The 15,291-nt window shown below is 43.6% G+C and overlaps 1 protein-coding gene across 1 annotated transcript in view; it reads left to right on the forward strand.

Moving 5' to 3' along the window:
* Positions 1 to 15,291, forward strand: part of MAML2 (mastermind like transcriptional coactivator 2) — a 212,277-nt gene that overhangs the window by 143,019 nt on the left and 53,967 nt on the right. Inside the window, exon 2 of the mRNA XM_035542447.2 lies at positions 210 to 1,661. Within this exon, the coding sequence (XP_035398340.2) occupies positions 210 to 1,661 (1,452 nt within the window). The remainder of the gene's footprint in view (positions 1 to 209; positions 1,662 to 15,291) is intronic.

Raw genomic sequence — 15,291 nt, forward strand, 5'->3', positions numbered from 1 at the left:
AGATGTCTCACTCACGTATTTCCCTACAGTTCTGTACAATTTCATTGACTGTTTTCACTGACCTGTGCTGCCCAGAATAGCTTTCTGTGCTGTGCAGTGCTTACTTGCCTGTTGACTTGCAAGGTCCTTCTATAAGCACCAGATAGACTATAGCTTGTTTCTTCAGTTGTCATCTAACGATTGTTATTTTTTGTCTCTGCTTCCTTCAGCTCCAAGGCTCCTTGAAGAGAAAGTTGGTGGTAAATCTGTCACCTGTCAACAACAAGAGGCCAAATGGTGTTTCGGACAACTCTTTCCTTGACATTAAGAGGTTAAGAGTGGGTGATAATATCCCAATGGGACAAGGTGGACATCATGCTAACAATTGCCAAAGCCAGTCAATGTCTGGAACTATGCCTGTGGGGCAAGGAACACAAAGAAAGACCGGTAACCTAGCAAACAACGCACATGCTAGTGGGAATGGCATGTTTAATATGACTTTGAAAGAGGTAAAGAAAGAACCGGGAGAAACAATGTCCTGCAGCAAACACTTAGATGGCCAGATGTCGCATGAGAACATGTTCCCTAACAGATATGGGGAAGACTCAGGAGAACAAATGATGGATCCAGAGCTTCAGGAACTATTTAATGAACTGACTAACATATCAGTGCCACCAATGAGTGATCTTGAGCTAGAGAATATGATAAATGCCACAATAAAGCAAGATGAACCGTTCAACATTGACCTTGGGCAGCAAAGCCAGAGGGGCCCTGTGAGATCTCTGCAGATGGATAAGATGGTAATTAAGAGCGAATATGCACCAGGCATGAACCAGGCTTCTGTGGGTTCCCCACAGATGAGGCCTTCTTCTACAGGTCCAGCCTTCACTATGGCCACTGCTGCCATGTCCACCTCCTCACCCATCCCTTCGGTGCCTCAGAATCAAACACAGGTGTCGCAAGTCTCTACTGCGTCCAGTCGGCCATTGCCTAACTGGCAGGAGGTTTCTCACGCACAGCAACTCAAGCAGATCGCAGCCAACCGTCAGCAGCATGCCTTGATTCAGCAGCAACAGCAGCAGCAGAACCAGACAGCCAACTGGTCCACCTTGTCTCCGTCAGGTCCTTCCCCCGGACCCTTTGTGCAAGAGAAAATCCCCAGTCCTTCTTTTCGCCAGCAGCAGTTCAGCCCACAAAGCTCAGCGATGCTTGGGGTGCCCGTGAATGGAAACCAGTCCAAAGGGATGAATAACTATGTTTATAAGCCAACCACTCCCCAGAGCAATCCCATGGACATAATCATGCAACAGAAGCCTCAGGACCTCAACAGAAACTTTATCAACAGTGCTCAGCCACCACTAGAGCAGCATCATGGCAACACAAAGCCTTTGTTTCACTTTAACTCAGAGCAAACAAACCAGCAGATGCCTTCAGTTTTGGGTTCCCAAAGCAAGCCTGCCCTTCTGCACTACACGCAGCAGTCACAGAGCTCAGCCCCAGTGCAACAGCCGCAGCAGCAACAACAGCCACAGCCGCAACCTGCTCAGCCTCTCCCAAACCAGTCTCTTCAAAGGCCACCCAATGTACCCCTAGCAATGCAGCAAAAAATGATGCTTCAGAAAATTCAGCAAAGCCAGCAAATCTCAGGTTTGCAGTATCCAGTCTCTCAGCAGCATAGACAGGTAAGGCGAATTCTTCCTTCTTTGTTACATTCTGGTCTGAGTGGTAAAAAGGGTTTTCCAGCCTGGCCTCATTCCTCCAGGAGATGTGTACTGGTGTGTAATGACCTCAGGACATACTTCATCAGAGCTGCTGATGGCCTGTTTAGTGCCTATTCAGGTGTGTCACAGATGCACATTTGTAAGAATTTCAAGAAAGACGTGCTCAGAACTTATATTTTTTTCTTAGAGCAAGAGTGAATATGTCACTGCTATATATTATGTAGATACTTGTCAGAAAGGTGAGACGGTAGGGCAGATGTTAGCTTATTTTGGACTCCTGTCTAAGTTTCCTAGCTTCCAAAATTTTTGGTTCTTTTGAACGGCACAATTGTAATGAATTCCTGTGTTATCTTAGAGAATGCATTTTACAATGTTAATTTTTATGTCATCGATTTCCTCAGGGAGGCAGGGTTAGGAAATTCTGTTTTTAGATATCATTTGACTGACATGACAAAAATACTGTTTGCACATTTGTTATCTGTTTGGCAAAGAAAAAACTAAGACTTATCTGTGAGCTTTATAAACACCCATCACACTTCTGGGAATATTCTCTGCATAAAATACATGCTTAGATATGAAGGTGAAGGCTTCCACAGATACATCTACAATTATATACCACATGGCCAGCTCCCACTGTTTTATCATGAGACATTGCTTTGACATGATCAATTATTATAGCTCAGTTACGCTCTGCCAAGTCACCATGCACCAAAATCCCATGTTTCAGACCTGTCAATTGAAGTTCAAACATGTAACCTCACTGTACCCCCGAAACTGGAAACCACATGCAAAACAGGTAAAACGCGCATTTGATATTGGGATGTTTAAACCATTCTGAGGAGTTCTGGTGGGTTCATAGCATTTGAAGATATGGAAAGGTAATACAGGTGTAGAGATTGCTCATGAATTTCTTCTATATGAGAAAGAGCTATAAGAAACTACTGAGAAAGTGAAACCCTAAATTTTCCATAAAGTCATTGAGAAGGAGCACCGTGAGTGAATCGTTCATAACTGGCATATCTTGGCCAACCTGTTTGGGCGAACAGTATGAGTTTTTGAGATAAAGTAACTATAGTTGTACACATGGAAACCTTTCTCCTTTTAACTCCTTTAAACTCCCTGGCCACCTAACCATGACTTTTTCCAGCAGAGGATCCCTTGGTAAGAGGCACCAGGTGAAACAGTTAGGCAGACTGGGTGAGGAAGAGTTGCTTTGTTTGAAGATGCTGGAGGATTAACAGCAAGCAGCAAGCAAGCACAGCTTTGCTCTTTTACAGGGACTCTGCTGGCTGTTGCTCTCCTCCTTCGGCCACTGTGTGCTCACTTCTCAGGCACATTTCCCCATTCTCTTAATAGACTGGCAGGCAGATGAATTTTAGCAGTTCCTTCATTCAGCCACGATGAAGCTTCCAGCAATCTGTCAGTACAGGGGAGACAGGCAGGACTCCTGCAAACCCTCCTGTTTTTCTGAAAAAAAAAAACCATGCAAGGTCACATTCTGGAAAGGAATAAAAACATTGAGAGTAACGCTGCTCAAGGCAATGTTAGCTCCCTGTTCTGTGCCCTCTTGAGCTGCTGCTGAGGGAGGCAAGCCAACAAGATGGTTACAGACAACATGGCCATGGCAGTGGTTTCCAAATTTATCATGAGTGTAGTGGGATCTATCACCTGCACAGCTACAAGATTTTTTTGGTTTAGGAAGCTTTTCCTAAATGAATTTTGCTAACTGCCAAGCTTTAGATATTACACCAAGGAGGGAGTTTTGCCTATCGTCACAGACTTCTGCAAGAAGCTTTCCAAAGTCTCGCATCACCTGGCCCACAGTTTTGTCTGCGGGATGTGGCTATCTGACCTGTTGCACAGCTGAGAAGTGTACTTTTGTAGGCACAGATTACAGGGCTTTCACAGCAAGAATGCTGTTGTTTCTGTGCTCTAGAGAAGTAAATGGATTTGTAAAGATCCTTCCTAACCAGTTGTTCCCAAGTTCTGCCGAAATTCAGAAAATCAGGTAGGTCTCCCTCAGTAGAGTATTCTGTAGCTGCCAGAATAATACTGACAACTACATAAACTTGGTCCATAAAATTACAGGATTTAGGATCATTTTGAACATAATTGCTCAGCTGGCAATATTTATGAGTTCTGTGAACAACTTTAGGGCCTGTCTGCACAGATGCAAGAGCTCATCAACCCCTTGGTCAGGGCTACTTGTCCCCACACATTCATCCTGAATATTAAATCGGAGTGGGAGGAGAGACCCCAGCATTATATTCCAGTAAAGATCATGAAGCTCAAAACGAGCTCATGGGTCAATTCCTGTTGATCTTAGCACTGGGGACATCACCTCATTTAGGCTACATGGTCTTCTCTCCTGGAGAATCATCTTCCACCTCTGAGGATTTCTAACGATCATTAACAGTGATCCATGATTAATTACCAGCATTTACTAATTAACTTCATGATTAATATATATTTTACTCATGCCCTATTTTTTCATGAGGAATCAAGGTTTGATTCTGCTAGATATTGTTCAACTCCTCCTTCGATCCTGAATTCATTATAGATGTGAACAATAAGGACCATCTCAGAACTGGCTGAAATGCTTTGTAGCTGGAATTGCAAGTGCACATTCATAAATATCTGCTGTGATGTTGCCATTAGATAACACTGAATGGGACACTATAAACTCACATTTTTAGCGGAACCAGCTCACTCTCTGGATTTTTACTCCCCAAGCTTTAAGATCCCCCAAAGCATTTGAACTTCACTTTATCAGCCCCGGCTTGCTAACTGGAAATGCAGGAGTTATAATTTCTCTGCCTGTCACATTCACTTTGTGTCAAATTGGAGCAAACTTGTAGTGCGATTTGCTAATTAGATGTCTTTTGCCTCTAGGGAAAGGTCGTAAAAATGATGGAAATCATCTTGGTTTCCTGGAAGAAGGTTGAATTGAATGAAAGTTTGGTTTGCTTCTCAGTTTTGTTCTCCATTGTTGTGGGAAAGGTTCACCTTTCCATTGTCTGTCAGGATGTAACATATGCACAGGCAAGAAAGAGCTTGTACAGATTCAACATTCTCTTTGTTTAGGGAATAATTAAAAGCTCCAAATTCTGCACAGGTTAAATTGGGTTTGTAATACTTATCCAGAACCTGGACTGATGTGGGGGAAATCTGTAACTGGACTTGGGGAGAAGTTTGAAATCTTTCTCTCTGTGAAGAAACAGAGAAATGAAAGATGCTTCTGGAATAAGACATAAGGTTTTTGAACAAACAGCTTGGTGTTTTTAAGTAGTCTGAGAAATTCTGCACATATTTTTAAAGTTTTTGGTCACTCATATGACTCATTCAATAAGTTCCATCAGTCTTCTATCAAGAAGTTAAAAAAAAGAAGCCAATATCTGCTAAATAAAATATTATAAATATTATTCATACCCTTCTGTTTTCATACTAAAGCCAAATTAAACTCAGAGGTTTCAAGATGAGTTTTTTTCCAATATTTTTATTCAAATTCACTCGCTCAAGGGCGGGGAGAAAAGAAGGCTGAGTTCATGAGAAGAGGAACCCTAATGAAGCAAGGCCACTCCATGTGGTACTTGTGGCCATGTGTCCTTGGACCACAAGATCCCTGTTTAGTGTCAGCTTCGGAGGCAAGGAGGACACAAGGGATCATGAGAGCTTCAGCCCCTGCTTCACACAAACAACCAGTGGTCCTTGATTTAAGGCTCTGAAAATGCCAGTGTTGTTCGTGTAGTTACAAGTGTTTTCCCATGGAGAGCTCAGGGCCTTGTTAGTCCTCACTCCTTTATAATGTCTTTGAGGATGGGATCATCTTTTCTCTTTATTTTTTTTTTCTCCAAGACCCAGAAATGTAATGTGATCAGTTGCAGTTTGGGGGCTTTTTTTGCCATTGCTTTCCCTAACTGGGGTCTACCTTAGATCATTTTCTTCACCAGATCTTAACAGGCTCCTTTTAAATCCAACCATTCTCCCTTCCTACAGAATACCTAAAAATACCTCCTCTGTTACCTGCCCCAGGCACGAGTGACCCATATGTGCCTCTTGCCTGATGTACTCCTATGGCAAGACTTTGTATTTTGCAGCATGTGGCCAATGTCCTTCCAGGTGCTCCATGCCCCAGGGACACGACATGGGCACATCTGGCTGGAGAGGGGCCACGATGCAGCTCAGAAAATCAATGCTTAACTGATATGTATGCATTGCTCTTAAGTGTCTCCAAGGGGTGGAGATGGTAGTTTAACAAACCTGGCAGCTCTGCGGAGATTTCTCCAGTGTGCACCCAGGGTAATTTCATTTATTTTGGGAGAGCATAATTGGACTTACAGCAGCGTAGTAAGCAGCAGGATGTGGCCTTCTTTAAAGCGTGGGCACCATACAGATTTCATAAGAAGTGTATGTTAAACTATCAGATTGTTAGAGTGCTATGCAAGGAAGAGGCACCAAGAGCAAAAGATCTCATGTTTTCTTTGAAAATGCAGCTAGAAAAACTCTTGTTATCGTTCACTGCTGAGCGATTACTTACACCTCTAGTTTAGCCTCTGAAATCTCTCAAAGAAAATGTGGCTTCTTAGGATGATTCATATCAAAACAATATTTTCCTAGACCTTTGTGTTTACCACTAAAGAAGAAGAGAGGAGCACATTTTGGTGAGGCAACCTCTCTGTTTTCAAGTGTGAATGAATTATTTCGCAAATATTTGTTAAATGAAGAGAGAAAAACTAGAGTGGCTTGTCGTAATTGGTACAAACCAGGACTTAAATGTGACTGAGATCATAAATAACAACGATTTCCAAGCTTTTGGAATCTGCAATAACAGAAACCGTTCCACAGTGTTAGGAAATAACGATGTGACCTTTCTTGCAATGCTCGCTATAAAAATAGTGTTTGGATGAGAGCTTTTCTTGATAGCTCCATTTTGGTTGCATTCCTTCATGCAACGGCTTCTGAATTAAATATTCTGAATAAAAACTTGAGGACACCCCCATAACTACCATCGACTGAATGGTCAAAACTGATTTATGAACACAAAACCAGAAAGAAAATGTCAAAGGTTTCTGTATTGCCATAGTGGACAGTTGTCTTGGTGTCTTGTTGGTGCCTTATATCATTCACCCTGTTTACTAAATCAAATATATAGACAGTCACATTGTGGATGGTCATTCCCTGAGGACGTTATAATTCAAAGGCTCGGTGACATTGCCAGCTTCATAAGCTTTCTTGAACTCTTTTCATAAACTATTTATGCTACTAGAATGGTAGAATATTAGCCGCTTAGGTCAAGTGCTTCTGGGTTCATGGATTTGGGACATAGCTGAGATAGTCCCTGTAGTCTCATTCGGGCTGCTTTTGGAAGGTACCTCCGTGAAGATACCAATACAAAACATTATTGCACTTGCCTGGATGTGTTCTGTGCTAATGTTAGCACACTTGAAGTCTTATTATTTATTAGCTTTGTGAAATTGCCTGGGAGGTCCACTGACAGGACAGAATGTCATTCTCTAAGAACTGTAGAAATGGTCTAAAAATGGCACCTGTCTCAAAGGGACAGTTTTGATCTGGCTTCTGTAAGAACCAAGTAAAAGATGAGTTTCACAGAAGGAATTTGAAGGATATCGGCTTCTACCCACCTGCACCTCTACAGATGTTTGTTTGAGGTCTGCAGTGATCCAGGAGGTACTTCGTGGGCCAGTCATTTGTTCTGGCTGTGGGGAAAAACAAGGTTCAGCAAGAGTGCTGTGTGCTTCAGTCCTCTGATTTTACTCCACTGCCACCTTGAAGACATGGGAAAACGTGGGGAAGCAGAGGGACACCCAAAGTGCCTGGTGCGTACCTAAGAGAAGATGTAGGGGCTGCAAAAAGGGCAGGTGAGAAGATCCACAGTGCTGGTGGCAGAGTTTGCAGTTTATAGGCCTGGTATAGTGGGGTAAAGTAGGGAACCAGCACCAAAAACAGGGCATGAGTTTGTGTTTATGGGATTAACTGGAAAGGAGAGGTAACAAGGCAAGATTGGGGTAAGAAGCTGTGGTGATGCAATGGGAGGCAAAGAACCAAGGATGTTTCGGGTCTGGCTCTCTGCTACAAGGCAAGTTAGTCTGTGTTGACCCATGATCTTATCAGTGAAACTGGGATATCTGTGAAGGCACGTTACCTGGTTGAAGTGAAGATTTCTGCCATTGCCATGTTGTGCATCCAAGGCCGGAGTCAAGCCCTGAGTCAACTTCCTGCAGGGATTTTGGAAAGGCAGTCTGGAAAAACAATGTAACTCCACAGCCATTGGGAGCTGGCATGGTGAAAACCCCTTTCCTGTAAGTTTTTGCTCATTCGTAGGCAATTTATGAATACCTCAAGAAGTCAAGGAACAAAAAAAAATTTAACAAGGCCTAGCTCTTATTTCTCTCCCTAGAGTCTTTCTATTATTTTAATTCCCTGAAGTCTTCAAGAACAAGTCCTAGTAATTTGACTCTCTAGGGGTTCAAAATGAAGCAATATTCTAGTGGCAAATATTTGTTTCTTCATTCAGCCACTTTTACTGCTGGTGCTTTTATGGTGGAGACCTGCCCCAGGCCACAGATGACTGTCATTAAGACCGCAACAGACCTAGTAATGTTCCTTTAATATGAGTTTTCATGGGTGAATTTACCATTTGTATGTGATTCAGATCCAGAAAATCGGCCAGATGCTCCAACAGAACTAATCCAGAACCATCTGCCTGCTTCATTTGCTGCATGCCTGTTTCTGATCATGTACACATACAATGTAAGAGACAGCTTTTGCCCTGAAGAATTTATGATCTGAAAAAGCAAGCCAGACAAAGCTTGAGAGGAAGGAAATGTTACTCTACGTTTTATATATTATTATATATTTAGGGAAAGAGAGAAGGAAGATCTCACCCAAAGCCATTACAAGCCACCCACGAGCTGTGAGATAGGGACGTAAGTAACACATTTACCATCACACAGAAATTCACTGAGTCTGATGTTGAACCAGAGCAAAAGTCAGTCTCAGAGACACTGTTGCCGTGTCCTAGAACAATCCCTGACCCCACCACTGCTCATCTTGACCTGCCTGCCCTCTGCCCCTTGCCTCCTGCTCTGAGATCCTTCCTTACTGACCCAGCATCCCCAGCTCTCAGCCTTCACAGCCTGCACAATCCCCCAGAGGAGACCACTGGAGCACTGAGAACAGTTTGACGCTTCTTTTCCCCATCGCACCTGTGGACAGCCCACTGAGGTGAACCCAGCAGCTTGCTAACTCTCCAAAGGACCTGTGAGACATCTGTGGACATATTCTGGCTATTCTCAAGGTTCTGCTTACCTCACATGCACGAGAAAGGAATGGGGCCTCGAGGGTAGCCTCACATCACCCTTTGCATGTTGAACAGGCCAACCATGTTGAGTGTCTGTCACCTCTTCAGAGTCCTCATTTCTCCATCCCCTCTGACGAGCCTCTGTTATGTCAAGCCCCAGCTGGAATTCAGAAGGAGGCTGAGTGCTGCCAACACTTGGTTCCTCTGAAAAGCCAAATGGCTTTCAGAGAGTCTTTTAATAGTAATACTTAGTCTTGACATAGCTGTGGAAAACATGTGAGTTTAATGATTTTCTGATTTTGTGGGAAGAGGTGAAGAATTATTTGAAGTCTACAGCATATTGAGAGTCAGTAGAAAATGCAGAAAACAGGTAAAAGGGGGATATTTATCCCTCTCCTTCATATCACTTCTTTGTATTTAACGTTAATCCCCTAACCTTCCTACGTAGCCAGTGAGGAAGGTGCAGTTCAGAGTACTTAAGCTGGACACATCCATGAGGCACAAACTCTCTGCAGAAGACTCTCACTTCCCTGAGTCCAGCCATGCTGCTGAAAGAAATGAGCAGACTGAACTCACGGTGTGCTGAACTGCATGACGACATGTCACTGGAAGCCCTGACTACAGCCTGAAACATGACATTGCCCGGGGCTGGAAGCAAGGCGCAGTTTGGCTGGGCATCTCCTGGGGCAGGGTGGGAGGAGAGCGAGTCAGTGGTGGGTGCTCAGCCTGAACCCCAGAGCACCACCGGCTGGCCCAAGCCCCCAGAGCTGGCAGCCCTAGGCCCAGCTAGAGGCTACCCGCTGCTCCCATGAGCTGGGCTGCTACGAAAGCCCCTTTTGGGGCTCAGGAGAGGGAAGCCAGGAGTGAGTCTGGGTTCAGAGGTGGGAAGGGGGACTCGAGGGTGGGAAATGGCATGGGAGGAAATGGAGCAGGATGGGAACTGTTGATGCACAGGGAACAAACTTGCAAAGAAGAAATGGGGAAGACTGGTAACTCTTAAAAAATACCTGTTTCTGTATCCTATGGCAGAAACTAGTGAAGGGGCATAAGGGGCCTGTTGTCTATTAGTTCCCAAAGTGTCTGCAAGAAGTTGTCAGCACAGGGCAAGAAATGCAGCTTTCCAGAAATGCTTCACTCAGAGCCCTTCGAACTGCCAGCTGAAAGGATACACTGCCTATTTCAGTCCGTGCTATTCATCCTGCAAGTCTCCATCAATCAGAGATACAGAAGAACCAGCATATTTGTCCCACTAGGAAAAATGAACACATCTGTCTCTGGTTCTTCCTCCATTTGACCCTACAGCTCTTGTAGCACCCCCAGATGAAACTGTAGCCATTGAACCAACATGTTGTTTTCTTCCAGTCTTGCAAAAGATGCACAGGAAGAAAGGTGCAGATTCAATGGTCCTCTTGGGCCTTTATAGGAAGCTGGATAGTCCACCTTGAAGGCAAGGTTCCCTGTGATCGACTTATACCACAATACTTGCAATGACCAAAGTGTGGAAGAAAAAAAAAAAAAAAAAAGCCTATTTCTATGGAGGAGCCAGTTTGTTCTGCAACCTGTAAGAGGAAGAGAGAGGCTGTGAGGGCTCTCTGCAATTCTGTGAAGCTGGGTTAGATGTACTCGCACAATCTTGTCTTTTTCCAGACCTTTCTATAATTTGTAGTGGTTGCAAGCTGGGCCACAGCCTGACTCCAAGTGCATGATGAATGACTAAAGGATTTAGTGCTTTGGTTCTGGTTAGAAGAGCATCCAGCTTTATCCATTGCAGAACTAGATTTCTCCAAATAACTGTAAGCTGCAATCCCAGTTAAAGCAGGCTTTGCTGGGGTGACTCCAGCTTTTTCTGGTTTCAGCTATAGTGGAGAAAAAAATAAAAAGAAGAAGAATGGCTTCTTTTCCTCCTAGAACTGGTAAAAGACATGGGAAACCATAGGGATTAGCAGAAATATTGAGAACTTCACAGCCTAAGTGCAAAACAGAGTGGGAAGAGGGAGGGTGGGAGTGAGTTCTGGCTATCCATCCTTAATCCAAGGCTGTCTGCTCCTTCCCAGGCTATACTTCACTGTCATACACTTGCAAATTCGCTCCAGGAATGAAAACAGACTAACTTTAAGCTTGTTCCCAAAGCTGCAAATTTGTCCCTGCTGGGTGTTAATTTAACTGCTTCCAGGGCACCAGGATGTCTACAAGCATTCGCTTTTCTTTCTTTCTTCTTTTTTTTTTTCACACATCTGGTGTTGTGAAAACTTCCAAGGCACCACACAGCAGAGTGATGAACTGACCACTTTTAACCCTTTCCACAGCATGCCAAGTAAGATGTGCGTAAGCCAGCCTCTGTCTCTTTCTCCAGCTTTTTCTCCCTATATCAGTCTATTGGCCTTGTTACTTATCAGATCCATAAGCTCTAAAGACAATCTTAAGAACATTTAATGGGTTGGAAATTGAGTCTTTCTTCAGCTCCATCATTCTCGTTTTTCCTGTGAACAAACCTGACTAAACAATAATAATCGGACTTCAAAAAGTTCCAACAGGAAGAAACATGTTTGGAGCAGGGAGGATTTTTGCAAAATATTTCTTTTTTCCCCTTGCTTTTATCTGGTGTTACCACTTGCCAGCAGGGAGGAGGTTCAGCGCAGTAGTTTTGCTCACGTTATGGCAAGTGATGGCCTTTTCCTGTTGGTTTTCGATTGTTGCATTTGTTCTTTGATGGCTGCATTAACTGTTTATCTGCTACATTGACTGAGCCATAACTCAGACCGAGCAAATTCAAAACAATCTGGGTGTCTCATTTCCAGTCATAGCTGTTGTACTTTCCCTGAGTTTCTCGACTTTCTTTTCTTTCCATAGAACAAGCTGTTTGTATGACCAGCTCCTTTGTTTCACCGACATATTCCTACCAATAGTATACATTTTGGCTTTTTTGTCTTCCCTAAAGGTACTTGAAACCCAAATTCCTCTTCAGTTTTGTCCCTTGCGCAGTGCAATAAGCATGCAGAGTCCTCCTTTCCTGTCTCTCTCTCATCTTTATCATTACTTTTAACCCCACAGCCCTCCTTTTGTACTTCTGTCCCAGTGACTGCCCCTTCTCAGCCCTGGTTCCTCTTCAGCACCTGACTCTGGGAGCTGAAACACTGTGGAGAAACATCTCACAGCCACGCGGGCTGCTGAACAGAGCAAGAAAACAGAAGTATCTGTCACATTCAGATGCAGGAGACCCAAACACACCACAGGCCTTGATTTTGGCATCTTCCCTTCTTCATGTAGGGTTTTCGCTGCTGAGTTTTATTTTTAAAAGAAGAATATAACTCTCAGTCCACAAATTACAGGCCTCTTTGGTAAACATGAAATCTACTTCATGGGCTAAGTGCAGCTGTGTTACCAAAATCTTGTTTCATATTCAAAGTATTATCAAGGGCAGCCTTTTTCAGAAGCAGCACTTCTCTCTGGGACCAAGCCAGATGGAGCTGGGGCCCCAGGAAGCACTGTGGCAGTTCTTCAGAAGGGTTTTCCATAGCCATATATATGCTACTTTTTTTTTTTTTTTTAAAAAAAAAAGCCTCTTCAGATTTTTAATCCTGTCTGAAATGCTTTCTGGAGCATTGGGCTCACCACCTGAAAATACTAATGAATTTTGGTCTGTGGTTTGTGGAGATAGAATCATTCATCTCCCCATTAAGCTGGAGCTTTTTAAAGCTACACAGTAGGACTTAGGTGTCCATAGCCAAATTATTTATGCAGCTCTAGAGAATGTCAGTCCAAAAAACATATAGCTTTAACATTTCCACCCCTGTTTTTCTTCTGACAAGTTTTCCAACCGGTGAACTTAGTAACCACCTTTGAAACTGGCCATAAGTAAATTTAGGCTGGAAATCAGAAGTGCATTCCCAGCAAATAGAGAAATTGTTTGCCTTTTCCAAGGAGAGTGCAGGTGGCCAAAAAACTAACTGCTTAAAGATAAAATTTAGTAAAAATGTGATAGAAAGGCACTCAGTTTAAAAAACGGGATCCCTTTCTCCTCTTTCATAGCACAGATGCAGTACAGTTTTCTACCTGAGGCCTCATGTGGGTCTTTCCTTGAAGGAACCAAGCAGGGAGCTGTGTGGGCAACTACTAAGGAAAGCTGAGTAACTGACATGGCTACACACACCAGACAGATTTACAGACATTTAATTGTAACATTCATTCAAATATATGGTCTACTGTTGTTATGAGCTCCGGGCATATTTTTCCTCTCTTCCTCCCAAAGAGCCCAAAGCAAATCGAAAGCTAGACTGCTAGTACACTAATTGTATATGAATTTGCACATGAATCATTAATTAAAGTCAAGCTGTGGAAAAAATTAAGAAGTCTAAAAGACCTTTGGACATTTGTGTGAAGATCACTGCACTTAATACCAGGGAATACAGAAATATTTGGACTGTTTGCTCAAAGGGGCACAATGTTAATGAATCATTTTAATCACCTTCATTTTAGTCTTTCAAACAGAGGAGACCACAGCGGAAAACCAAGCCTGACAAAAACAACATACAAAACTCAGAGGCAATTGTGAGGCTACTAATTAGATAACTTTATCTTGATATTTGCATTTGAGCTTATGGATCTGAGCAACAGAGTAGTATGTTACTTTCAGGGCAAGAAACAATCAAAGGGGTGCTGTCCTACATCGTCTCGAGCAGCATTTTCAAGGTGCCTCCACCTTGGTCTCTTGCATTCTGCATGGTGAATACTTGGAGTCAGAAATCCCTGTGGGTAGCCTTTGTTGTGTTTCTCCCAAATTCTTCTTACATCTCTGGTCTTCTTGCAGCAACAAAACAATGCAGGAGCTGGAATTATTCTATAAATGCTAGTGAATAGAAATTATGCAGAATGCCCAGATTTTGTGTTATTTTAGCCACACAAATGCTACAAGCAAAATATAAACTAAATTAAATTCACACATAAATATCAGCAGGAACACTGAGACAGTAGTGATAGCAGAAGTAATGAAATTATGTAATATATGCAAATTGTTTTCTACACAGTAATTCAGCCATAAAGCTTCTGTTAAGTGAGTAACTACTGACTGTTCTGTAAAGGTTGGAAATGGAGAAAGTGAGATGAACATTTTTTTCTAATGCAACTGGTGAAGTCGAAACGTTAGAAAACATGTTTTGAAACATTAGAAAACACAGCACATGGAAAATAAGGAGGTGACTGGGGACAGCCAACATGGCTTCACCAAGGGAAGATCATGCCTGAGAAATCTGGTGGCCTTCTACCATGGGGTTACAGCACTGGTTGATAGGGGAAGAGAAACTGACATCATCTACTGGACTTGTGCAAAGCATTTGACACTGTCCCCTATATCCTTGTCTCTAAATTGGAGAGAGATGGATTTGATGGATGGACCACTCAGTGGGTAAGGAATTGGCTGGATGGTGGCACTCAAAGAGTTGTGATCAATGTTTCAATGTCCAAGTGGAGATCAGTAACAAGTGGTGTTCCTCAGGGGTCAGTATTGGGACCAGTATTATTTAACATCTTTGTCGGTGACATGGACAGTGAAATTGACTGCACCCTCAGCAGTTTGCAGATTACACCAAGCTGTGTGGTGCGGTTGACAGACTGAAGGGAAGGGATGCCATCCAGAGGGACCTGGACAGGCCTGAGAGGTGGGCCTGTGCAAACCTCATGAGATTCAACAAGGCCAAGTGCAAGGTCCTGCGTCTGAGTCGGGACAATCCCAAGCACAAATACAGGCTGGGCAGAGAATGGATTGAGAGCAGCTCTGAGGAGAAAGACCTGGGGGTGTTGGTGGATGAGAAGCTTGACATGAGCCAGCAATGTGTGCTTGCAGCCCAGAAAGCCAACCGTGTCTGGGGCTGCATCAAAAGCAGTGTGGCCAGCAGGCTGAGGGAGGGGATTGACCCCCTCTGCTCTGCTCTTGTGAGACCCCACCTGGAGCCCTGCGTTCAGCTCTGGGGACCCCAGCACAAGAAGGACATGGAAGTATTAGAACAAGTCCAGGGCCACAAAAATTATCAAGGGGCTGGAGCACCTCTCCTATGAAGACAGGCTGAGGGAGTTGGGGTTGTTCAGCCTGGAGAAGAGAAGGCTCCGGGGAGACCTTACAGCGGCCTGCCAGTACCTAAAGGGGGCTACAGGAAAGCTGGGGAGGGACTCTTTGTCAGGGGGTGTGGTGATAGAACAAGGGGGAATGGCTTTAAACTAGAAAAGAGAAGATTTAGATTAGATATTCAGAAGAAATTCTTCCCTCAGAGGGTGGTG

Source organism: Cygnus atratus, chromosome 1 (assembly GCF_013377495.2).
Source record: "Cygnus atratus isolate AKBS03 ecotype Queensland, Australia chromosome 1, CAtr_DNAZoo_HiC_assembly, whole genome shotgun sequence".
In the NCBI taxonomy this organism is placed as follows: domain Eukaryota; kingdom Metazoa; phylum Chordata; class Aves; order Anseriformes; family Anatidae; genus Cygnus; species Cygnus atratus.